The sequence below is a fragment of the Colias philodice genome, chromosome 21, assembly GCF_061535455.1.
Source record: "Colias philodice isolate Cphi_HAF_F1 chromosome 21, ilColPhil1 Martin Lab GWU primary, whole genome shotgun sequence".
Lineage (NCBI taxonomy): Eukaryota > Metazoa > Arthropoda > Insecta > Lepidoptera > Pieridae > Colias > Colias philodice.
This window is the reverse complement of record NC_143106.1, coordinates 6,734,594-6,759,805: the sequence shown is the minus strand read 5'-3', so window position 1 is coordinate 6,759,805 and position 25,212 is coordinate 6,734,594. Positions and strand designations below refer to the sequence as shown.

General features: G+C 32.8%; 3 protein-coding genes across 5 annotated transcripts; all 3 read right to left on the bottom strand.

The window, feature by feature from the left end:
* Nucleotides 1-81: 81 nt before the first annotated feature.
* On the bottom strand, nt 82-2,855 carry LOC149479001 (farnesol dehydrogenase-like). The gene is made up of 6 exons (XM_089708429.1): nt 2,646-2,855; nt 2,047-2,212; nt 1,522-1,663; nt 1,046-1,175; nt 633-764; nt 82-427 (listed from the first exon to the last, which is right to left on the bottom strand). Exons 1-6 carry the CDS (start codon nt 2,775-2,777, stop codon nt 383-385), a joined length of 747 nt encoding a protein of 248 aa, XP_089564555.1. The 5' UTR covers nt 2,778-2,855; the 3' UTR covers nt 82-382.
* Nucleotides 2,856-3,414: 559 nt separating this feature from the next.
* LOC149479000 (farnesol dehydrogenase-like) lies at nt 3,415-6,508 on the bottom strand. The gene is made up of 7 exons (XM_089708430.1): nt 6,241-6,508; nt 5,731-5,857; nt 5,380-5,536; nt 4,950-5,091; nt 4,502-4,631; nt 3,987-4,118; nt 3,415-3,591 (listed from the first exon to the last, which is right to left on the bottom strand). Exons 2-7 carry the CDS (start codon nt 5,848-5,850, stop codon nt 3,547-3,549), a joined length of 726 nt encoding a protein of 241 aa, XP_089564556.1. The 5' UTR covers nt 5,851-5,857; nt 6,241-6,508; the 3' UTR covers nt 3,415-3,546.
* Nucleotides 6,509-11,467: 4,959 nt separating this feature from the next.
* Nucleotides 11,468-25,091, bottom strand: LOC149478999 (uncharacterized). Of its 3 annotated transcripts, none has more exons than XM_089708760.1 (10): nt 24,938-25,091; nt 23,530-23,652; nt 22,609-22,735; nt 21,461-21,555; nt 20,504-20,593; nt 19,123-19,241; nt 17,822-17,961; nt 16,965-17,198; nt 12,907-12,954; nt 11,468-12,799 (listed from the first exon to the last, which is right to left on the bottom strand). In XM_089708760.1, exons 1-9 carry the CDS (start codon nt 24,971-24,973, stop codon nt 12,926-12,928), a joined length of 993 nt encoding a protein of 330 aa, XP_089564886.1. In that variant the 5' UTR covers nt 24,974-25,091; the 3' UTR covers nt 11,468-12,799; nt 12,907-12,925. The 3 variants fall into 3 exon arrangements, with proteins under 3 accessions (XP_089564886.1, XP_089564887.1, XP_089564888.1); XM_089708761.1 differs by having other exon boundaries at nt 17,053-17,198; XM_089708762.1 differs by having other exon boundaries at nt 22,609-22,693.
* Nucleotides 25,092-25,212: the final 121 nt, after the last annotated feature.

Below are 25,212 nucleotides of genomic sequence, written 5' to 3'. Positions count from 1 at the left end.
AGAAACACCTAAATAGTTATTAGCACGGATTATTTATTAATTCTGGGTGTTAAAAAATAATAAAAAAATGAAACCACAATGGTGATGAAATGTATTTTATTTCCATATACTTATAACATTACAATGAATATAATTAATTACGTGGTTAGTTATACAATATTTTTTTATTAACAGTGAATTTTATTTTTCAGGGTGGCCATACTGTCCTTGCAAACGCACCATCACCGTTGTGGACGTTAAAACTGGACATATTGAGGGCATTTGTGCAATTCACAACCAGTATACTGGGGCTTGCTTCTTCGACGTCTGCTCACGCTTCACATTAAAATTAGTGCCATTTAACAATAAAGAAATATGTTGAAATAAGGTTTTTATTTGACCCCTATATTCTCTTCTCTGAAACCCGTTGGACTGTTAGTTCAGTTATCTGGAAAACATTAACGTAGATTTTTAAAAATATTCACAGGCTATTGTTTATTACTAGACAGAAAAAGTATAAATATACAGTGTTGAGATTATATCTTCGAATAGAAACTTGATACATAGACTTTGACGCTCATTAAATCTGGTCAGGCCAATCAAAGAGAATTTGAGATTGTCTATAATTTGAATAAAAACCTGTAAAAACTTACGTTAACTGTAGGTGGAGTAGATAACACATAGTGCACAGTATCTGCGATGTCACTTGGTTCCAACATTGACAAATCTATTTCAACACCATCTCTTTGCGCCATTTTGGTCCTCACTAACCCAGGGGATATGCTCTAAAATAATTTTAATTTCAATAAGTGGTCAATCTGTACTCTGTATTTTGACAATTATTTATTTCAAACCCTATGTATTGGTACGTATTTCTAAAAAAAGTTTTCCAAAAACGGTCTTACCGTTTAGATTTTATGAAAATTACAGTAGTTAATAGTCTCTATCACAGAACAGTAAAAACAAGGTCTCTATATTTTATGAAATAAACCTATCTACTCATTGGTCACTCAATCATACTCTATCTACAAATTTATTACTGTGAACTTATTTAGTTAATTCATACCGTAACTTTAATGCTGCTACCAAACTGAGCCAACTCGTTAACAAGCGCTTTTGTGAACGCTGTAACTGCGTGCTTGCTCGCTGAATATACGTTCGTATTGGGCAGGAAAGGAATGTAGTGACCCGCTACACTGAAAATTTTGTGTACTCTGATTACTTTAGTTATCTAATATCTTTATATAATGAAATTTGGTTCTTTAATGATAAAAGGAATTTTATACTTAGTTCGGCTAGATCAACTCTACTTTTAGCCAGGGCCAGATTCAAAAGCAATTATCATGTTTCAATCTAATTATTACTGATTGTTGATTATTGAATGTCTGTGAGCTTTATATCTTGTATTATTTATTGCTATATCGATCACGAGAGAACAAAGAAAAACAATTTCATCATTTTAGAAAAGATAGAGCTGTTAGAAGTCTACCTTTTCTATACACAATTAGACTTTCTAAAACAATTTATATTATTTCTTATTACCTGTTGATATTTATAATGTGACCATTAAAGTTCTGCTTCTTCATAGAAGCGACAGCGTGTCGAGTGCACAGCATCATTCCCTTTACATTCACGTCCAGTGTTGATATGACTTCGTCATTGCTCATCGGAGAATCACCAATATCTAAAAATTATTGTGCAATATACCTACTTATAACCTAGGTTACAAGCCCAGGCCAGGCCTTCAGCCTACTATAAAATCCTATAGGACTAAAGTTGACATTAATTAATTTATAAATACCTATTTAAATAATTAAAATGTTAAATGTATCTATTATAATGAATTATATATAGTGCATTCATCGAATACACCACAATATAACAAACATTTTTATAGCAAAGATATAATCTAGGTCTTATTATCGACACTTGCGTCTCTACTTAGTAATTTTAATGCATGGCACAAGATGAAAAAAATATTACAGAATGCTAATTTGTAGCACAAATTACTGGAAACTAAAACAATTTACTAGCTTAGGTACTAAAACTACATAACTTCAATACTACCTGTGATATGAGCTGGATAAATAACACCAGCATTGTTAACGAGAACGTGTATTCCACCGAATTTCTCTTCAATAGACTGGAAAGTCGATGTGATTTCTTCAGGTTTAGAGATATCGCATTTTAGAGATCTTATACTACCAACGCCTTTCACTTTTGCTTGTAGTTGCTGAAAATTTTCCATGATAAGTATTTCATTTGATGTGTACATAGGCCATAATTATAACATTAATTAATTAAATAGTAACTAAATTACAAAAATAACAAATTCCTGCAATTTCCGTAAAGAAAAAACCCTACATTGTTTTCCAAGGTCTTTCTTACCTCGCATTCAGGTTTCTAGCTAGGATACCTACGCCCCTTCGAAACCTACATTGAAATCTAGAACAATCTTAAACGATGCTAACAATAACTATCGTTAATTTACTATTACCCTATACATACATTCTACATATTAGTTGCATATATTGCACTTCTGATAACCTGGCATTTATTATCTTATATTGGAATTTTATGTTTACAAAACAGTGACATTATTTAGTTATTTACGCACTGTTGTAACCAAACAGTACGACGTATTTCTACAATTATTTTGGACTTACATCAACCAAATGACTACTTCTCGCCAAGCCTACAACTCGCAAGCCAGCATCAGCCAGCTTCACAGAGATGGCGGCCCCGATCCCGCTGCTGGCGCCAGTCACCACTGCTGTCTTGCCCGACCAACGCTCCATAACTAAGCTAGTTTTGTACTAGAAACCTTGACAGTTACTGCAATGAAGTAATCTAAAACATCCCACAAGTAACTTGTTGCATTATAATGCAAACAATTAGGTATATATAATTTATTTTATTTGATTTTTATTTTTTACCGTGTTATTACAATTGCAAATTTTAGTCATTTTTAATGGCATGGACTTAACTTACTATTAAATTAAATAACATATACGCCAAGAACTTTTTGTTAAAGTTCCAATCGGAAACACATAAAAAATCAAGAAAAAATACAAAAGAAAGTCAAAATATAATAAGTGTTCAGTATCGGAACGGGTGTTACGGGAAGTATTCGCTTCACCGCCCACCGGAAAAAATATCTGTGAATTATGACGAATTTCTATCAAATGCCAAACAAAACCTTTCAACATGAATTGCATCTAGTCAAGTGATTACTATCAAGCTAATTTTCCGTGAGTAGCTTTATTTTGATGAGACGCCCAATAATTTCCTGTACGAAACTCTCGATTGTGGTAGCTAACAGAGGTAACAAGGATAAAAAATTTTGATTTGATGGTTCTCAAATATTTTTTAACTGCTACTGCAGTTCTTAAAAAATTAAAACAACTTTCAACATTAAAACATTTTTTTTTATTTTTTAACAACATGTTATAAATTACACAATTAACTTAAATAATAAAAACAATTATAGTTCTGAGCAGTATAGTTATCTTCATCAAAGTGTTACAATAAACGAATATAAATAAATTTAAATCTGGTTTCATTTGTCTATAACCTCTTCTCTGACACTGGTTGAACAGTTAATTCTGTTATCTAAAAAAAAAGATGATATAGGTAAATACCAACATTAAATTTAAACAATTTACCAATATATGATGAAAATCCATATTATTTAGTCAATAAAGTAATGTTGATTTACAAATCTGGCTTTTTCTCAAAAACATTTTCGACGAGCCTTTTAAAAAAAGTACATTTAAGAAATTTATATAAGTACTAATTTTGAAACTTCTTTAGTAGAGAGTAAAATATCAAGGTCGGGTCATGACAATACCGTCACGTCATGGAGTAAGGCGACGATATTGGTATCTTTTAACATTGCCAAAGAAGTTTTACTTCTGACACATATGCTCGGCACACACGCTCTTTTTTTACGTAGGAAAAATCACTTTTTCAAAATAAATGTCACAATAATAAAACCTCAAACTTACATTAACCACGGGTGGAGTGGAGAGTGCATACAGCACTGTATCTGCGATGTGACTCGGCTCCAACATTGGCATATCCAGTTCAACGCCATCACGAAGCGCCATTTTGGTTCTTGTTAAACCGGGAGATATGCTCTAAAAATTGTAATGTATTAAATTGGTAATTTTTGTTGCTATTATTTCATAATTCTTAACAAGCTGTGTCTCGTGGGTTAATCTGCGGACGAACCCGCGTGTAAAATAAAGTATTTTTGTAGCTCATGTGTTATTCTGATGTTTATTATATCACTGTAAAGGTTCATCCAAATCCGACGATTACTTTTTTAGCCAATTCGTTAGAAACATACATAGGTACGTACACATCTTTCCTATTAATTATAATATTAGAATTGATTATAATTTAATTATTTATTCATTGAAAAATATTATGTATGTATGGCAGTTTTTTCATTATATTTATTAATATTAAGGATCTATAAAATACTATATTAGAAACTGTTATGTAAATTAATTCATACCGTAACTTTAATGCAGCTACCAAAATGGGCCAACTCGTTGAGAAGTGCTTTAGTGAATGCCGTGACTGCGTGCTTGCTCGCTGCATACACGTTCATGTCGGGTGAAAAAGGGATGTAGTGACCGGCTAAGCTAAAAAATAATATTCAATGTATTTTTTTTAAAGAAACCAAGCATTTTTTGTAAAAACCAAATGCTTTTCCAAAATTTTTAGGGTTCCCAATCATAAATGGAAAAAACGGAACGCTTATAGGATCATTTTTTTGTCCTTCGAACTATAAAAAATGCGTTTGTTTAGAACCCTCGGTGTGCGAATGCGACTCGCATTTGGCCAGTTTATTATTTTGTCCAAGACTTTGTTCTAGGTCTGGCAAATAGGTAGGTACTGATAAAAATTATTGCCATTAATTTTAGAAAAAGTACCAAAAAAGCATCCAAAGGACGTTTTACCTGTTGATGTTGATAATATGACCATTAAAGTTCTGCTTCTTCATAGACGCGACTGCGTATCGAGTGCATAACATCATTCCCTTCACATTTACGTCCAGAATGGATATTACTTCGTTATTACTCATCGGAGTATCGCCAACGTCTAAATTTTTTAGAAGAAAGCTTTAAATATAATTAATAAAAAATTTCTTTTAAATTTCTCTTTTTACCCTATAAATTGATATTTAGCTTTATAGCATTAAAATTCTTTTGAATTTTTTAAAGAATAGATGGCGACACATTATATTTGAATACCGTCTCGTAATCTACTATTCATATAAGTCTAAAGTACCTTCCTGTATATATTATACCTACTACGGAACCCTTCAAATGCATTTTATGACACGCGCTTTTAATTACCTATATCTTCATAAAAATATGTATATTTCACCTGTTATATGAGCTGGATAAATAACACCAGCACAGTTGACGAGCACGTGTATTCCACCGAAATTTTCTTCAATTGCCTTAAAAGTAGATGCGATTTTTTCGGGCTTAGTGATATCGCATTCTAGAAGTGTTATGTTATAATTTGTTGATTTTAATTCCTGAAAATTAAGCATAAATTGTCACACAAACTATATGCAATATATGTAACTAACTAGGTAGTAACATTTAATTTTTGTTAAAATAATATAAGTTTACGTTTCGTTATTCTTCTAATTAACATCTAAAAAAGTTTCTAATATGATTTCGTACCTTTATAAAAAAGATTTTAAAATTATAATAAATTTTCACTCACATCACCTATCGCCAAGCCCACAACTCGCAAGCCGGCATCAACCAGCTTCATAGAGATGGCGGCCCCAATCCCGCTGCTGGCGCCAGTCACTACTGCTGTCTTGCCCGACCAACGCTCCATAGTAAAGCTATAGGTATATATTTGTATTTATAAATAACAAGCTCGGCTTAATTTTAGGGATAAAAAGTATCCTATGTCCTTCCAGTAGTGCTCAACAGTTCACTTCAGTTCTCAATTTTCAACCAAATCAATTCAGCCGCTCTTGAGTTTTAAACAGTGTAACAAACACGACTTTCTCTATATACACAAGATAAAATACTCCTATGATAATAAATACATATATTATTATTGGATATTATATATTTATTATATTATTTTTAATAAAAATATAATGATATACCAGGTCCTTTTATTGGAGTAGAATATCTAGTAAGTTATATGAAGTTACAAGGTTAGGATAAGATTACGGAAAAAATAATATAACAAACAAGTCTAAAAAATATTACTTACTTGAGTTATAGTGCTTTATGAAAATTATTGAATATAATTTATACTTTGTATTGTTTGTTACCTCTTGATGAAACTGTATTGTAAAGTTTAAACTTTGAAATAGAGCACACAATTCACTAGTTCCACTTTATTTACTTTTATATAAGATTTTATACTAAAAACTACGACCAGTTTCCTAACATGTCCTGACAATGATTTATGAAACCGGTTCTCCGAAATCTAAACTTGGAAATTATTAAGTACTATATACAATGTACATATATCCAAAACAACTATCAATCAATGACTGAAAACATGATCATTGCAAACAACAAAATTACATAATAATACATATAAGAATGAGATAAGATAAATAGCAGTACAATACTAATAAAATGAATTAGCATTGCCCTTGATCAATGAACTTGTCGATCCGTGATTATTGAAAAACTAGCTGTAGCCTGCGGTTTTACCCGCAGTGCTCCGTTCCTGTTGGTCTTGCGTGATGATATATAGCCTATAGCCTTCCTCGATAAATGGACTATCTAACACCGAAATAATTTTTCAAATCGGACCAGTTCCTGAGATTACCGCGTTCAAACAAACGAACTCTTCAGCTTTATAATATTAGTATAGATAAGGTCAGACTAAAGTTGGAAGCACCCCAGTTCCTCTATAAAGTTAAGCAGCTTATGAGGGCTGACGAAAGCTTCAGTGAAGGACTCAGGAGGACCTAAGTAAATTCCATCAGTGGGCTGCCGTTCTCAGACGCCATGAATGCTCTAAAATCTACATATTATCTAATTATATCTGGTAATCTATATACATATATCTATATATGCGTATATCTAATTATATCCAAAACAAATGCACAATCATTTGCATAGACTCTTATTAATAAAATAATTAATAAGTTAGACCACCACTGCCTTGTAATGTAACGATTAGTTATAAAATTACTCATTTCAAAATAAAACACCGTGTATATTTAAAATTGTATATTTGAAGATAAATGTATGTTAATAGAAAAATCTCCGCACTGCTCAACAAGGCTACAGTATGGTCGACTATAATATTACATCTACAACTAAACAACACGCTTCACGGATTCTCTTACGCACATAGGAACATTTTCACCTTATACTAACGATACTATGGTTTTTGTAGTAATATTCATTTAAATTTTTATTTAAAACTGAAAAGTAGATCATCATATAGAACAACAGCTATGGCCAAGTGTATATCTTTTTTTTTAAATATGTAATACGCAATAGTTCAGGAGTCGGCGAATAATTCAAGTAGAGAAAATTTGTCGACACAATTCTTAATTTGAGTGCATTTCACGTGCAGAAAATATGGTATCGAAAATGAATATTTTTGCGCATAATTATTCACTCCAACTTATTGTAAACCAGCACTTATATTTTAATTGGAAAATATAAACACTTGATGTAAGTAATTTATTTTATTTCATACTGTATTACACTGATGCGACGACTTCACAAATTATTTCTTATTTCACAAATTTAAGTCGCTTTACAATAAAATTAGAAACAATGGTAGATGCATCATACAACAGGTTCAAAACATACGATAAAGAAGATCTAGATATAATCAATATTATATTCACTTCTGACAGGCTCTTTCTTTTCTATTTCATTCTGCTTTGACCGAATTCGATCAATTTATATGTGAAACACAGTAAACTAATAATGATCATATAAAATCTATTAAATAATCAATTTTACTACAAAAACCACAGTCCACAAAAGGTATTCCTAATATAATCTTTACTCTATAACTTATTTAATTTATCAACATGTGCTCTCTATTCAAATACCTTCTGTTAAAACTATTTATTATTCACTTCATACAATATGTACTTGCTGTTAATATTGCTATAGTTACAAATAAATGTATTATCATTGTTTTCTTAGACAAAGACTATAATTAGTATAGTAAATATTTCATGAGCTCTTATACTAACTTTATTGAAAAATTAAATTTTTATGTTGCAATCATTTTTATATTGCAATTAAACCCAATATTTTGAATAAAATTATATAGATATATATAATGTATAAACATAATTTACGTATTTATCTGGATACAATCTGCAAAATCAACTGTCATACCTTTAACTGGTAAGAAAATTATATAATTTTATGTTGTATAACATAAATAAATATTTACTGTAAAAAATCATTCATAATCTGTATCTCTGTATGGAAGAAATATTTGAATACACTGGTGGACATATTTAAATACTGCCAATCGGTTAAAATCAGAACTGGAACAAAAAATCAAACCGAAACTAAAAAATAGTTCAAACTATTAAATTAGAGTTGAAGCTCAATTATATTTAAATTTCTAACACCAAAAAATTATTCTCTCTATGGATTTCACTTTTATAAAACCAAGCCAAAAATGGAATATAAAAATTTTACATAATTCATATTATGTTTTCCAATTTTCTAATTATAAATAGGTCCATCAGTGTACCTTGTACTACACTCGACAATTCATATGGCAATTAAAAAGATTTCCCTTACCCTACCCATATATTAAAACTCATTAAAGTATAAACTTAAAAACTCTCATACACAGATGTTTTTATAGTACTGAATCCTTTTCTATACGTGAGAGTGTTAGAGAAGATAAAGCGTGGCAACAAATGATTCTTAACCCAGTCTAACGACGAATATCATATCATTTTTTGACGTGACAACGTCTTATAATTCGATAGAGCCAGCTGCACGCACGAAAAAACATGACTCATGCGGCGTTACCTCGCTCTGAGGCGTTCCATGTAAGGCTTGAAGTGCAAGCGAGAGCGCGGAACGAGCAATAAAGAAGCACAATCGGCCTTAAGACGTTGTCACGCTCAACTATCGTCAGTAAACCGACTTTACAGACAACCATTTTTTTTCCTAGTGCAAAGTGTATTTGTAGACTACAAGCCCGCATAGGACAAAAATATGGGTCAAATGAACCACCAGGGGACATATCTAGAACGATAGCAGAGCAAAAAATAATAAGATTCATCACTATGCCGTCACTTGTAAGCTGTCCAACTGAGCGCAGATGAGAATTGAAAAGTACAGGTAGACTCGGTAAATTTTGGTCATATATTTTTGTACGGCATTCTTAACCATCGATAGATCCATAAAAAATAATAAGAAACCGCTCAGTGCCGTACAAAAATGGTGGTCCACCAAGTCGGAATTTTTATTTAATTTCCGAGAGTTACCGGGGGTAAATTTGGTCATTTGACCATGTACGGCATCTGTGTCATACTATTGCTATACTGCTTTTAATCCATTATTCCGCAACGCCGTACAAAAATCATGGGGACAAGGGGAAAAAATCGAGAGTTATAATCCCCTCTCTTTCCCCACTCCAGGGGGTCATTTGACACAACACGAAATAAATTTATTTTTAAAGTATTTTATGCATAGATAATATTTTTTCATGTGCCGTACATTTTCGTTGGTTCAAAGGGGAAAAATCTGAAAAAGAAAAAAATCCATATAACGAAATGTTTGCTTTATATTTTTATAATAAAATATAAATATACATTAATATAAAGAAGCTCGAGGTGGTTAATTATCACCTTGGAAAGTCGGAGTCAGGTGGAATGGACTCCGTTAAATTGATGAACTAATAAAAAAGCTATGAACGAAAAGTCACAAGCAAATGCTAGTAATATATACATATTCAAAATGTACAAGTAAAGCGCTTTCAAATGATACCAAATACTGCATATTTATCTTAACTTTATTTTTTTACTCTGTATGTTTTGTCCGCTAGAGGGCGCCACATTAGATTTTGTGAAACCCCATATGGCCTTTAGCTAGCTGGTCGTTGGTTATCCAGTGAACAATTCAGACGCCTCTAATGATATGTCATTTGTCGAATTCTGATAAGTAGTTTAGAAGTTACGAGGGAATAGATGAACATACATACATGACCTGTAAACAACCATAACCCTCCTTTTGCTTTGCCGTAGTTGGGTAACAATATGTTAATGCCGTACTGTATCAAATGGCCATAAAGCACCCTTAAAATTGTAGCTTTCGTCGCTTTCATCAGCCTAAAAGATGTGGTCTGCACAAAAATGTACGGCATCGTTTTTTCCTAATTTATCTATGTTAATACTATTTAAAACAACGGATAAAGTGTAGAAAACTATTATATTTCATTAATCTACGATGTTTAAACTTTAACAAAATTTCTGGTTTTGCATTTCTCTATAACTTTTTTTAGAACGGTTTCTTTTGAACGGCAATACTATACAACAATTGAATTTTACAATATCATGTTAAAAAAAAAGTTCCCGTACAGGGTCAAATGACCTTACAGCTCTTTATATCAAGAATTCGATGAAATTAAGATGATTATTGGTATACATTTAAAAGAACAATTATTTTTTGACGGCATTGCTTTTAATAGTACTTTTGAGTGCTAGATAATGTTTTGGAACCGAAGCCGTACTTAGTCAAATGACCCCGTGGAGTGGGGAAAGAGAGGGGATTGCAACTCTCGATTTTTTCCCCTTGTCCCCATGATTTTTGTACGGCGTTGCGGAATAATGGATTAAAAGCAGGATAGCAATAGTATGACACAGATGCCGTACATGGTCAAATGACCAAATTTACCCCCGGTAACTCTCGGAAATTAAATAAAAATTCCGACTTGGTGGACCACCATTTTTGTACGGCACTGAGCGGTTTCTTATTATTTTTAATGGATCTATCGATGGTTAAGAATGCCGTACAAAAATATATGACCAAAATTTACCGAGTCTACCTGTACTTTTCAATTCTCATCTGCACTCAGTTGGACAGCTTACAAGTGACGGCATAGTGATGAATCTTATTATTTTTTGCTCTGCTATCGTTCTAGATATGTCCCCTGGTGGTTCATTTGACCCATATTTTTGTCATATGCGGGCTTGTAGTCTATTGCTATTGATATTTTTTGCCATATGAACTTCCGAGTGCGCTAAAACATATGTATGTATGTGTGTTTATTTTACGACTGCTATATATAATATATTCCACTTACTTCGAATGTATCACCAATTTTTATTTATATGTTACACCATAGAGTATTATTTACCTACATGATAAGTGCAAAGCGTGATTTTCAGCCTAAATATTTGTTTTCTTAATTAATCATTTTTTCTTAATACTAATTATTTATTCACAATTATCAACACTCCATTTATTCACTCCGTTATGTTATAAAATGCCAAATAATAATTAATTTAGAGATCATTTGATAATAATACGAACATAGGAATTTGTTAAAAATTTAACTTTTTATTTCTTTGACTTACAGACAATCTAAGAACGTACTTTTCCTTATTATTGCGAATTTTTGTATATGTGTAAAATTGAGATATATTGTCATCGTACACGATCCTAATCCTGAGTTGAAAAGGAAAGAGACAGGTATTATATTAGTTGCTTTTATAAATAAAATTTTCCATAAACACAAATTGCGAACTCCAGAGGATCAAAAGTCAACAATCGTAATATTAATCGCTTTAATAAGTTATAGTTACGCTCTCGTTCAAAAAGATCTATATAAAGGCAAAAATATTCATTAGTTTTTTTAAATAACAACATGAAACACAAAGATTTATAAATGTCATATTATATTCTAATGTAACTCAGTAATCAAAAATTAATAATTGACAAAAGTACATGATTTACATATTTTGTGTATATTATATGTAATTATGTTAAAACAAATAATAAAAGTACATGATTTACATATTTTGTGTATATTATATGTAATTATGTTAAAAAAATAATAAATTGCAATAATTTATATTTTAGTTTGAGTAATATTTTCACTTATATAAGACCTTTTTTCATCCCTTCAACTATACCTCTTGATATTATTGTATTCTACGACTTATTTACACTAGGCATAATAAAAAAAATAGTGCATTAAAAAAAACTTGTACACAATTTTTAAACCGAGAGAATTATTGCACATCTCCGTTAATAGGAATTTCGAATACCAAAAAATGTTTAATCATTACAATTAATAGCAGTGATTTATTTATTTTATTTACACTGCATTTTACGATAAATCTAACAAAGGATAATATAAACATGTTTTCCATGCCACTTCTATTTCATATATTCCGGCAAGTTTCTCTTAAAACTGATAATAATATAGTAGAAATAAAACTATACAAAATGCTATATATAATAATATACTCTAAGTACATAGCCATTTGCACCGATTCGAGACGACACTGTCCCACTGCCGTTTGTAAATCCGATCCGATATGTTCCCGCAAAAATCGGAACGATATGTCGTCACGACTCCGTGTAAACGACTTTTAGTTGAATTCACAAACCGTTTCTAGACGTCACGGGGCGGAGAGACGATTCCCATACTTTATATAACGGACACAATCTCAACCATAATACTGACTACTCTCTCGCACGAACGCCATCCGATATTGCTTAGTCTATGAACCAGTCACTGAAACTCATTGGAACAAACTTTGCACTTTGAACTTCGTGACAAATTGGGGCTCTTCTTTTATTATTGGCACCTGAAACAAAATATTATTATTAAGTTATAGTTCATGTTTTTAAATATTTAGTATATTTTCCAAGAAGACATGTACATATTTTACTTTGTTATTACAATAAATCTTACCTCTTCATATTCTGATTGGTCACCGATATCGAGCGGATCCTTCATCATCTGTAAATAAATGTTTATGTTAATTTATATTCATATTGTCATATCTATACTTATAATAAATCTGTAGAGAGGCCAATTCTGTACATGAAATATATTTAAAAAAAACTATGAAGGGGTGATAAGGGATCGCTACTGATGCCAAAAATGCAATCAGTAAAATTTTTGTCTGTCTGTCTGTCTGTATATTCGTTATAGAAACAAAAACTACCCGACGGATTTTAACTAAATTTGGCACAATTATTCTTCATACTCCTGGGCAGGTTATAGTAAAAGAATCATGTAAATCGGTGTAGAAACACCAAAGTTATACATGAAATACGTTATAAGTCATCGCGCGTGAATACAGAATCATGCCATAAGGATTATTTTTGTGTATCAGTTGCCGCGTTCGACGCGCTGCGCGGCGGGAGCTATAAAAATTAAAAAGGCGGCGGGTCTGCACCCGTTTCGCGTTGTCACGGCATCACGTGTGAATGGCTGAACCGATTTCGATTATTCTTTTCTATTATATAATAGAAAAGAATAATCGAAATCGGTTCTTGAAGTACGAGGATGGTTCTTATGTAGAGAAAACGTAAATATGTACCACGGGCGAAGCCGGGGCGGACCGCTAGTTAAGTAAATAAATTCGAATAGTTTTCATGGTATCAAAGACTAAAGGTGTGAAGAATGAATATAGTGGGTATTGACTATTGAAAGTTGTGTACACACAATTGCTATAATATATTTGGTGACGGTGTAGATTTGGGATCTTTTGCGTGTCTGTAAGTGTTTGCGATCGTTAGGGCGTTCTTGAATGCGTCCTTGATTGCGTTCGTGTAAACGTTTATGTACCAGGTGAAAGGTAAGACGTTAGCGGTTAGACGAATTTAGACAGGAGCTTCTACTCATGAAACTGAACAACTTTTGTTCTACAACTTTCTGAATTCGTAAAAAAATGGACTTTGTAAGGAAACTTCGCTAATCAGCTGACCGATTTCCATACAAAGTCCAAATTTTTTTCTACGAATTCAGCAAAGTTGTAGAACAAAAGTGGTTCAGTTTCATGCAAGCGCGGATCCAGGGGGGGGGTCACGGGGTCATGACCCCCCCCTGGGCTAGGTCCACGACCTAAGTGGACCACTAATTTAATATTAACTTTTTTAAATTAACAAATTAATACTGTTCAATATGATGTTTTTATTGAATTTTGAGACATAAAAGTAATATAGAACAATGAAATCAATTACAAACGGTAACGGAAGAGAATATAACATGAATTATAGAAAAAGTTTATTAGGGTCGACCTGTGGTCGTAATTTAAGGACAAATAACAGGTTTTTCGATTAAAAAAAAAACCATAACTGCGGAATAAAGTGTAATGGTAAAGTTGTATGTAATTAATTTTTGAAGTGAAAACTTCTTAAGCGGCGTTGGGTATAAAATCTTAAACTCGCGTCAGGCCACGTGGCCTGATCGAAAAAGCGTAAGACGGATTTTTTGAAGTGAAAACTTCTTTAGCGGCGTTGGGTATAAAATCTTAAATTCGCGTCAGGACACGTGGCCTGATCGAAAAAGCGTAAGACGGATGTTTTTTTTTTTAAGCCCATATATTTCATGCGTAAGACGGATACCATTCCAAAATATCAAACATGCTGAACGTTAATAATCAAGTTTTCACTTCTGCCGGCACTCCCGGAGTGCAACCCGTCTTTTTTTTCTACAACTTTTGCTATTACACTTTTCACACAAAACCTCAAATATCGAAATATCCCAGTTCGTGGATAAGACATAAAATAGCAAAATTTTTTTTCAAATGAACACTATAGAATACAGTCAAATTACAACAAAAAATCGGCCAAGTGCGCGTCGGACTCGCGCACCGAGGACTCCGAGCAAACATATTTTTTCATTATGTTGTATCTTTACAATTTTGTTTAAAGGATTTGTGCTTAAGTCGTTGCTTTTAACCAAATTTCAAGACTGTGTTCACGGGAAATACCTTGTAGGTTTTGATTGATGATTCCCTTGCAAGTAGTTGCGAATTACAGAATATGCGGCTCTAATTGCTTTTTCTTCAGATTGTGTTGACATAGAATTTGAATTAAATAACAGATTTAAGTTATTATAGACCTGAGTTCTGATGTGAATATCAATTAAATACATGTAGACGTTCATGCGTAAAGGGATTGTAAGTTTAAAATTATTTAAAAATATATTTTTATTTAATTTAATTAAATAATTAGGGTTTTGGCAGTTATTACTACACCTGTGCTATAACACAATACTTTTTACTCAATTTCAAGACTGTGTTTACGGGACAAGGTGCAGGTATTGATTCCCTTGCTAATGTCGATATCCTACGGTCTACGGTCCCTTGATGCTGTGAAAAATTCCAACGTTTTAGCCAACGCAATCAAAAGATGCAGCTGTAATTGCTAAAATTTTTCGACACTCCCTAAGAAATCAAAACCTACAGGGTATTTCCCGAGTACACAGAGTCATGAAATTTAGTACAATCAAACGTCTTATAGCGCAGACTAGCCCGCTTTCTCTAAAACCTTATAAATTATATATGTACTATTCCTCTTGAATCACTCTATCTATAAAAAAACTGCAACGAAATTCGTTGCGTAGTTTGAAAGATTTAATCATACATAGGGACATAGGCACAGAGACAACGACTTTGTTTACTAATTGCGAAAAGCATGAATTTTTCCTTAGATTATAGTATAAAAAAAATATTTAAAAAAAAATTTTAACTTACAACCCTGTCACTCATGAACGCTGACATGTATTAACTTGATATTCATACCAAAAATTCAAGTCTATAATAAAATGAAACTTCTAGTTCTGAAATTTGGTTAAAAGCAATGTCAGCACAGATGGAGGAAAAATTGCTAAAACATACCTACATTTCACGCTTAATATCAACATTCGCAAGTGTTGCCAGGAATCAAAACCTACAGGGTACTTCCCGTGAACACAGAATCTTGATATTTAATCTTTATTTAATAGAAGCTTACGTCTTATAGCACAGATAAAGGATGAATCGCAAAAAGCATAAATCTTTATATATAAAAATGAATCGCAAAATGTGTTGGTAAGCGCATAATTCGAGAACGGCTGAACCGATTTCGATAATTCTTTTTTTATTATATTCCTTGAAGTAAGAGGATGGTTCTTATGTAGAGAAAACGTAAACATGTACCACGGGCGAAGCCGGGGCGGACCGCTAGTTTAATATAAAAACATATAAAAATGTTTGTACGGAACTCTTGGTTCGCCAATCCGACTCGCACTTGACCATTTTTTTTAAATATACGTATCAATTAAATTACCAAAATATAGCTTTTGAAAATTGACCACGTGTATGTGACCCCCCCCTGGCACTAAAGCTGGATCCGCCCTTGGTTTCATGAGAAAAAGCTCCTGTCAAAATGCGTCTAACGTCTTACCAGTCACCCTGTATAATATGTACGTGAATACAAACTGAGTGAGTGCGCTCGTGTAGGTATATTTCTATTAAGTGCACGTGTTTACACATACTGTGTGTGCACGTGTGTGTGTGGGTTTGTAGTAGTAGCGTACGAAAATACGCGCGTGAGTAAACGATTGTGTGCGTCTATACGCGTATGCGTATAGAGCGGGCATGTCTATACGCGTGCGTAACCGTTTGTATTGAGTGTGTGGAAGACGCGTGCTTTTTGCGTACGCGATGCGTGTATATACGTGTATACGCCGCGTACACGTCCAGTACGCTGCTACACACAACAACAATAGGGATATTTTGTATTGTACAATTTTATAATATATATAAATCTCGTGTCACAATGTTTGTCCTCAATGGACTCCTAAACCACTTAACCGATTATAATAAAATTCGCACACCATGTGCAGTTCGATCCAACTTGAGAGATAGAATAGTTTGAACATGTACCACGGGCGAAGCCGGGGCGGAGCGCTAGTTATATAATAATTTTGACTAACGATACGAATAGATTTGTACGAATATCTAAAATATATTCGACCTTGGGCGGGCGGCCGCGCTTGGGCGGGCGGTGCGCGCTGGTGGCGAGCACGCGCAGCTGGTGCGCGCGCAGCAGGTGCTGGGTATACCTTGGGCGGGCGGCCGCGCTTGGGCGGGCGGTGCGCGCTGGTGGCGAGCACGCGCAGCTGGTGCGCGCGCAGCAGGTGCTCCGTGTGCTCGCGGGGGGACGACACCACCGCGCCGCACGACGCGAACACGCACTTGAACTGCACCTCTGAACAAACCATACACAATACACATTACACTTCACCAGTAATACACTTGCACTACAAGAATCGGTCAACAATTACCTATTTAAATTTAAAGATCTTCAATGTTTTCTCAACGACGTTATATTCAAATAAGCTCCTTATATCGTAGTAATAACGTTGAAATTCTATTGTATATGCTAATTTCAAAACTCTGCCTAATACACGCGTAAGCAGAGTTATGCTTTGGACAATTTTCAAGTGCGCGTAATCGCTAATGCCCATCGGTAATAATGAGTGTTAAACATAGACAAACATAGATGGCGTTGTAAATTAGTTTATTGAATTGTATTATAACAGTCAATTCAACTAGTACTTATGCACTCACGCTCCGGTTCCTCATCCTAATCTGCATTATATCGGTCAATACGAATAACATTTCACTAGTCTTATTACAATGTATATTTTTCAATTAGATTTATTTTGTTAATCAAAATATTAATTTTATGTTACCAAGCCGTGGCAACTTGTAATTAAAACAACACTTGGCTATCTATTTGTATCTTTTATGTCTGTAATCATATAATGGTGTCTGTTTTGTAAGTTGTCCTAAATAAATAAATAAATAAATAGTGTCAACTGTACTCACGCTCGGGCTCCTCATCCTCGTCGGTATGGAACTGCGCGATGTGTGCCTGCAGCAGCCGCTCGGTGGGCAGCTTCACGTCGCACATCGAGCACGCGAACCGCACGCGCACCGGGCTCTTCAGTGTGGAGTGGGCTTCTCGTCTGTAATGTAAAATGAAATTATAGTAGAGCCATTTTAATAGGCAACATTTGACAGTTAAACAACGTAACCTAGTAACGACGACATAGTAGAATTTATTATTTCGTTTTGTTAGTACTGCACATTTGCTTAACTTTTTTCAATTACGATTACATATTTATATAAATAATGACCGATACAAGTAATTTTAAGATTTGATTTTACTAATAAACCATAGTAAACATAATAAACAATTTCTGATTTAAAGAACTGACGTCGCTACAATTTTGTGTCAATAAACCTTTCTTCTTTTTAAATACCAGAGACTCTAAAAATCGAAATGTGACATCTAGAATCGAATGCATTGATTACTTGCGAATAAAAATCATAATAAATTAATGAATGCGTTGTGTTTTTGTTAATTATGTATTAAACTTGTCTTATTTTGCTCCTTAAATTTACTAAAGCAAGTATATTACTGGGACTGGGATTCGCCTGATGAATTTTAAAATTGACATGTGTTTAAAGTTCGATTGACAAATGTTTCAAGTCCGTATCGATTAATTCACTTTAGTCGATGTTTTTAAGCAGGTTACCTCTCTTTGAAGATAAAATTGATAGACGTCAAATGTTGCCTATTAAATTGGCATGACTATCATATTAATTCAAATGATTTATTGTGATTCACAGGTAATAAGGGTCATTACATTGTACGAGGTGATCCGCTGTGATCTGCCATGTGGCATACAATTGATAAGTATAATGCAGTTACAATATGAACTACGGATGCAGTTCATACTTCTGATACGGAATCAGCGATAAAAGAATGTCCTTCACTATGGAGTTTAGGTGCTTTGTAAAACCAACTTTAATTCAAGCGAATAAGGTTGAATTTATTTTGATGTATAATATGATCAACTATCTTAAATCTATTAAGTAATGTTAATATTGCTTTTGGTGTTTATGAATACACCTTATTACAAAGCTTGATTTTGCTTTAATATTTGTTCCTTTGACTAGAATTTTAACGAACACATTTGACGAAAGTTTTAAGTTCGTTTTGATATACAATTGTTTATTTAGTTATTTTTAATATTTGAAGAGTACACATAATACAAAAGCCCAACAAGGAATATGTGAAATAATCTTTCCAAATTAAAAATTCATATAGTTAACTATATTACCTGTGTGCATACATATGATTCCGTTGAGAAAATCTCTCTCCGCATATAGGACACTGGTACGAGTTCTCCAATGGGCGACCCGATAGATGTCGTTTGCGATGTTGGTTCAGATTTGTTACCTGTCAATATAAAATAAGGGTATTTAATATTTATAGGGCAAATAAAATATGGTTCATTAGTTTCCCGAGGCCCAAATGGCTCAAAGTAAAAATATGCTTTGAATTGTGAACGAAAAATGTTATAAAAGAAATATCGTATTACGCATTTTGCTTGAAATGGCACATTATAGACCGGGAGATACTGACACAAAATTTCGAGTCATTTGTAACAGGATGGCGGTTCTACAGGGGTCTTAGTACGCAATGACAAAAAGAAAAATGATGGTGTGAACGCTGGTACCGGTGGGTTAGTCGCGTGGGCGTTAGTCGAACTCGTCGGAAAAATAGCGAAAGTCAAACGATTTGTAACACAAAAATTTTAGAATTTACCGATAGCCCATAAAAAAGAAGTAGGCGGTAGTGTCATGCCATACTTTTCCGGTATGACTTACAGCCCGCCATACAGACGCGAATGTGTTGATTTAAAAAAAACAATTATTCAACCATTTGTACCAAGCTAACTTTTGCACAGGTAACCATCGTCGTGCAGCCATTTACGAAAATCGCCATGCCATACTTTTCGGACGATTCCAAATGGTCGCCATACCGCCGAAAATCTGCAAATTTTTTCTATTTCGCCTATCTTTTTGTACCAGTATTGCATTTGGCTTTTTGGAGAGTATTTGATATAACCTCCTCCTTTTTTTTGAAGTCGGTTAAAAATGTGACCATTATTATATTTGCCATACTTCTAGTAGGGGGAAAAAGTGCTGTCATACTTGAAAAATAAATTTATTATTAATTTATATAAGTGAAGATTTCCAACACCTAGATCTTTGAAATTTTGTATTTATATTCGTTGATCCTCAAACTTACAGGAAAAATAAGTGCCATACTGTTACAAATCGTTTGACTTTGGCTATTTTCCGACGAGTTCGACTAACGCCCACGCGACTAAGCCGCCGGTACCAGCCTTCACACCATCATTTTTCTTTTTGTCATTGCGTACTAAGAACCCTGTAGAACCGCCATCCTGTTACAAATGACTCGAAATTTTGTGTCAGTATCTCCCGGTCTATTACATTTTAATTTTTCCGCTAAACGTGTCTAAATTAATAACATTGTCATTATAGTACACTTTATTCCAAATCATTTCAATCGAAACCAAGTGGATATTACATAAGTGGGATAAAAGATGGTGGAATTAGTGTTAACAATTGTTGGCTATCCTATGTAATAAATAAATAAAATAAATACGATAGGTTTAGTGTTAATATACAAACCTGTGCATATGCTTTGTCACAACCAGGCTCCGGACAAACGAAAGGCCTCTCTCCCGTGTGAAGTCGAACATGATTGTTTAAATTTGTCACCTGTAACAAAATAATATATTCTATCTTACCACAAAATAAACTTAAGACAGGTTTTAACTTTAAACGCGGGTTCTCTTTAATCTGGTTTTGTCGTATTTCACATAGAAAACTATTAATATTAATTATAATAGTGACAGATCCCTGGTTCAAAGTGAGACTGTGTTTAAATTGTTTTGTGGTAGAACCATACTAGAATGAGTTATTTCGGGCATCTAAAAACTAACCATATTAATGTGGATAAATTAAGACATAATTTATTTTAAAATTAAAATATTTACCTAAGGTATTCTATGCTTGTATGCCTTCATAATACCTTGTACAATATTAAGAGGTACCAATATTGGCGCGGTAACGTATTTCTATTTTACATATAACAAATTTCAGCATGACTTAGCAGTTATACCTGATATTTTTTAGATTAAGTTTTTGTATTTTAAACAAATATAAAACTTAAATACAAGGCCTTAGTGACTCATAAAATTCTAAGAAAATTTTAAAGTATAAGTGTACCTACATATTTTAGACCGTTAGACTACATATATGTATAATATTTTAATGACTCAACAGAACAAGTCTATTCAAATCACGACAGTTCTTCAAATACCTCACATTTCAAGGAAATTAGTATAAATCAGTTAATATAATAGATTTAGATTATCACATATGTATTTTTAATTTTTTAACCCATAAAAACAGTTGGAATGAAAAATAAATGAAAGTATAAAAGTAGTTACATAAAGTAGCTTATATCAAAACAAGGTACGCCACAGTCCACAGGTAGTTAAATTCTTTACAAAATATAATTTCGTGTAGGTGCATAAAATAATTCGTAAATAATATAGCATATTTTTATTTTATTTTACTCACTTGGGTAAAGGCTTTGCCACATTCCTGACATTTATAAGGTCGCTCATTGGTGTGGATACGCAGGTGTGCTCGCAAATTGTTCGACTGCGAGAACGCTGTAAAAACAATATATTATTACACATATTATTATAAGAACAAGGAAAATCAAAGTCTTGAATAAATTAAGTAAATTATTGGCAAAAGTAAATTTTAAGGATTTTATTTAATAAATGCAACACCTAAAAACTATACCAATCTAAATTCCTTTACATTATTACCCTACCCATTACCCTTGACGACGCGGTTGGCGCAGTGGTAAAGTAACTGCTTACTGAGCCGACGGTCCCGGGTTCGATCCCCGGTCAGGGCAAATATTTGTGTGATGAACTCAATTATTTGTTCTTGGGTCTGGGTGTTATCTATATATGTATTTATTAAATATTATATTTATCGTCGCCTAGTACCCACAATACAAGCCTTAATTATTGAGCTTACTGTGGGACTAGGTCGATTTGTGTAATAATGTCCTATAATATTTATTTATTTATTTTATTTATTTTATTATTATTTAAATCTATACTAATATTATAAAGCTGAAGAGTATGTTCATTTGTTTGTTTGAACGCGCTGATCTCAGGAACCACTGGTACGATTTGAAAAATTGTTTCGGTGTTAGATAGCCCATTCATTGAGGAAGGCTACAGGCTATATATCATCACGCTTAGAGCTAGCGCGCACGAGCAACTTTGTCTCCGCAACTATTTTGTCTCTCCCATCAATTTGTATGGGGAGTTGCGTCGCTACGTGCGCGCACTTTCATACTAGCCCACGGGTGGAGAGACAAAATAGTTGCGGAGACAAAGTTTCTCGTGCGCGCTGGCTCTTAGACCAACAGGAGCGGAGCTACGCGGGTGAAACCGCGGAGCACAGCTAGTTGTTAATATAATATGACTGTATAGTGTATACTAATTAATTGTTAAAACTGTAAGTAATTTCTTCTTTAATGATCTTGAAACCCTGTAGTTTCAACAGGTTTATGTAGAATTTTAAGAGTAACTTAAATTGACTTTTTTTAAAGGTTACCCGCAAAAATCAGACAACGCGTAAATTTTTTTGTCCACAAATTTTATAAAAGGTACCTTAAAATTAATTTCTTAACTAATACAAACCTTTATTACAGAACGTGCACATGAACCGTCTCTCGGCGCGATGGTTCCGCATGTGATTTTGCAACTGCATATTTTTCTGGAATGACTTGTGACAGACATTACACTGATAATTTCCATAATTTTGATCCTGAAAATAACACGCCCTACATTGTTCTCCCAGAATATTAAATATTTCAACTAAATTCATGAAATGTTTTATACGATTTTGAAGATAATCTCAATAATATTAGTAAACATGTTAGTGATATCACATGAAACAAAAATATAGTGATAGTATGAAACAAAAACATTATAAAATTAAGTCCATTATCAAATGAGTGATACTAGATTTTTGTTATTTCTTATAAGACCTAAAATTTACATTCGCGCTAGTCTATCAGAGCTGACCTTATAATTACATTGATAATTTTCCTCATGATATTAATTTAAGTTTTTAATGTATAGACATAATAAATCATATTTTAAAAAAGTAAGTGTCTTATTCAACATATTATTTATTTTATTTTACCTGTCTGAATTCTTTTACTGTCTAAAAATAAACATATGTTTATAAATAGCAACATCAAAAACTTGTGATATGAACATAATAATCCACATAATGAATTGGAAAACAAGTTTTACAGACATCAAGAGCTATTTATAAAAATATCAGTAAAAAATGACAATATCCAAAACACAAGACTCAATCATGTTGAGGAAAATGAGGAATAAAATCAGTTTATGTCTATAAATTAAATTAATAATAGAGAATCCACTATAATATTATATAATTAAATCTGAATTCTTAATAATATTTTCAACTAATAAAATACCTCCAAAATAGCTTGGCCAGACAAACTAATTATTATTTTCATAATATAGAGCAATAAATGGCTCTGGTTCTTAGTTTATTCTTATATCTTTTACTAGTATACTATTTACCTCATCATTATTAGACGATTGTTCTGAAGTGCCTTGATCATTGTCTCCTATGGTCACCTCTGGCACAAGTGGCTGGCATTTGAAACAGGCGTACACTCCATCCTTGCCAGTTTCAAACAGTTGCTGAAAAACAATACATATTATATAGAGAAGTTATTTGAATTGACAAAGGATGGTCTGGAGTGTTTTAGAAAGATAAACAAACTGAGGTCTGGCTGGTTAGTGCCAGCTACTTACTAATAGGGAAAATTAAGAATGAATTCAATCTAATTGGACAATCCTATGAAAATATTAATAATTATGCAGGAATTTAACAGTACTAAAAGTAAAACATATTTTATGTACTTCTTCTGTTCTGCACTATAATAAATTGGATACAGTTTTAAGGCTAATTCAGAGGTCATAAATTGTCACTGTCTTCGAAATAAAGTATTTGTATAGCCGATAAAGGCAAAGGGATTAAAAGGCATAGTAACTGTAATTGTTATATATTTCAATTAAGTATATTTTATTTAATGGTGAACCGATTTCAATACTTAATTCTTTTTTTACTTGAAAAGTGGTGCCTTCTGGTTGGTCTCATTTAAATTTTGTCTAGGTCTGACAATTGGAAAACAATTTTTTTTTTATGAGTATTAATTATTAACCCATTGAGCCCCAAGCGGCCCGATCGGTCCCAGGATTTTCTATTGTGTCTGTGGTTCCGGGGCCTGAGTTTTTAAATAAAATGTAGAATTTGCTTCATTAATTTTTTGGGCAAATTTAATGGTTCCTTCATAATGATATACATGATGAAGGAATATAAAAAAATATTATACTTAAAATGATTATAATTTTTATAAGTAGGTATCTTCTTTTGCAACTAACTTTACATGGAATATTTTTTTAAGATGTGTTTCATAAAATTATATGAGTATACATGTGATTTCATAAAAATAAATCTTAACAAAAAGTAAATAAATGAGATAAATTAACTATATAAAAATACGAGAAACTACGGTTTTCGTAAACTTTGATGCCTTTCTGATCGTTAAAATAAAGCCATAATTCTCAATACCAACTGATATAGAACGCAGAGAACTAACATTCAGCAATCAAAGAAAAAAAATAAACACTAAAGTTTTTATGCGGCGCGGAGCCAGACGTAAAAAAAACTAAGCGACGGTCGAGGTAAATAAAAAAAATAAGGCGGGCTGGTTTCGAACTAAGTTTTTTTGTTTTAATTGGTCTAGAAGATTGTTAAAAAGTAATGCTAGCGTTATAATTGTGCAAGTGCGATAGTTTTTGATTAATATCTTCTGGAAATACGATTTAGAATGTTATTTTTATAACTATCACGCAATGAAAACAAAAAATATTGACCGCATACGGCACGGCATACTTATCATATATGCACAAATCTACATACCTCTGCTGGCTTTAAACATATTCCACATTTATCCATTATTGAAACACTTTTTTCCTCTTGAAAAACATAAATAAACAATTATTTTTCGATAAAATGAAACACTTTTACAATTTGACGACAAGTCGTCGGAAAAGGGGACAAGCAGATGCGGGGTGGGGCACAGGCAACACCACAGATAATGCCATGCCATTGCAAAGTTTGTTACGGTTTAGAATTTAGATTTTAGAATTTATCTAAAACTTTGTATAGCAATATTCAAGAATAAATTATAATTG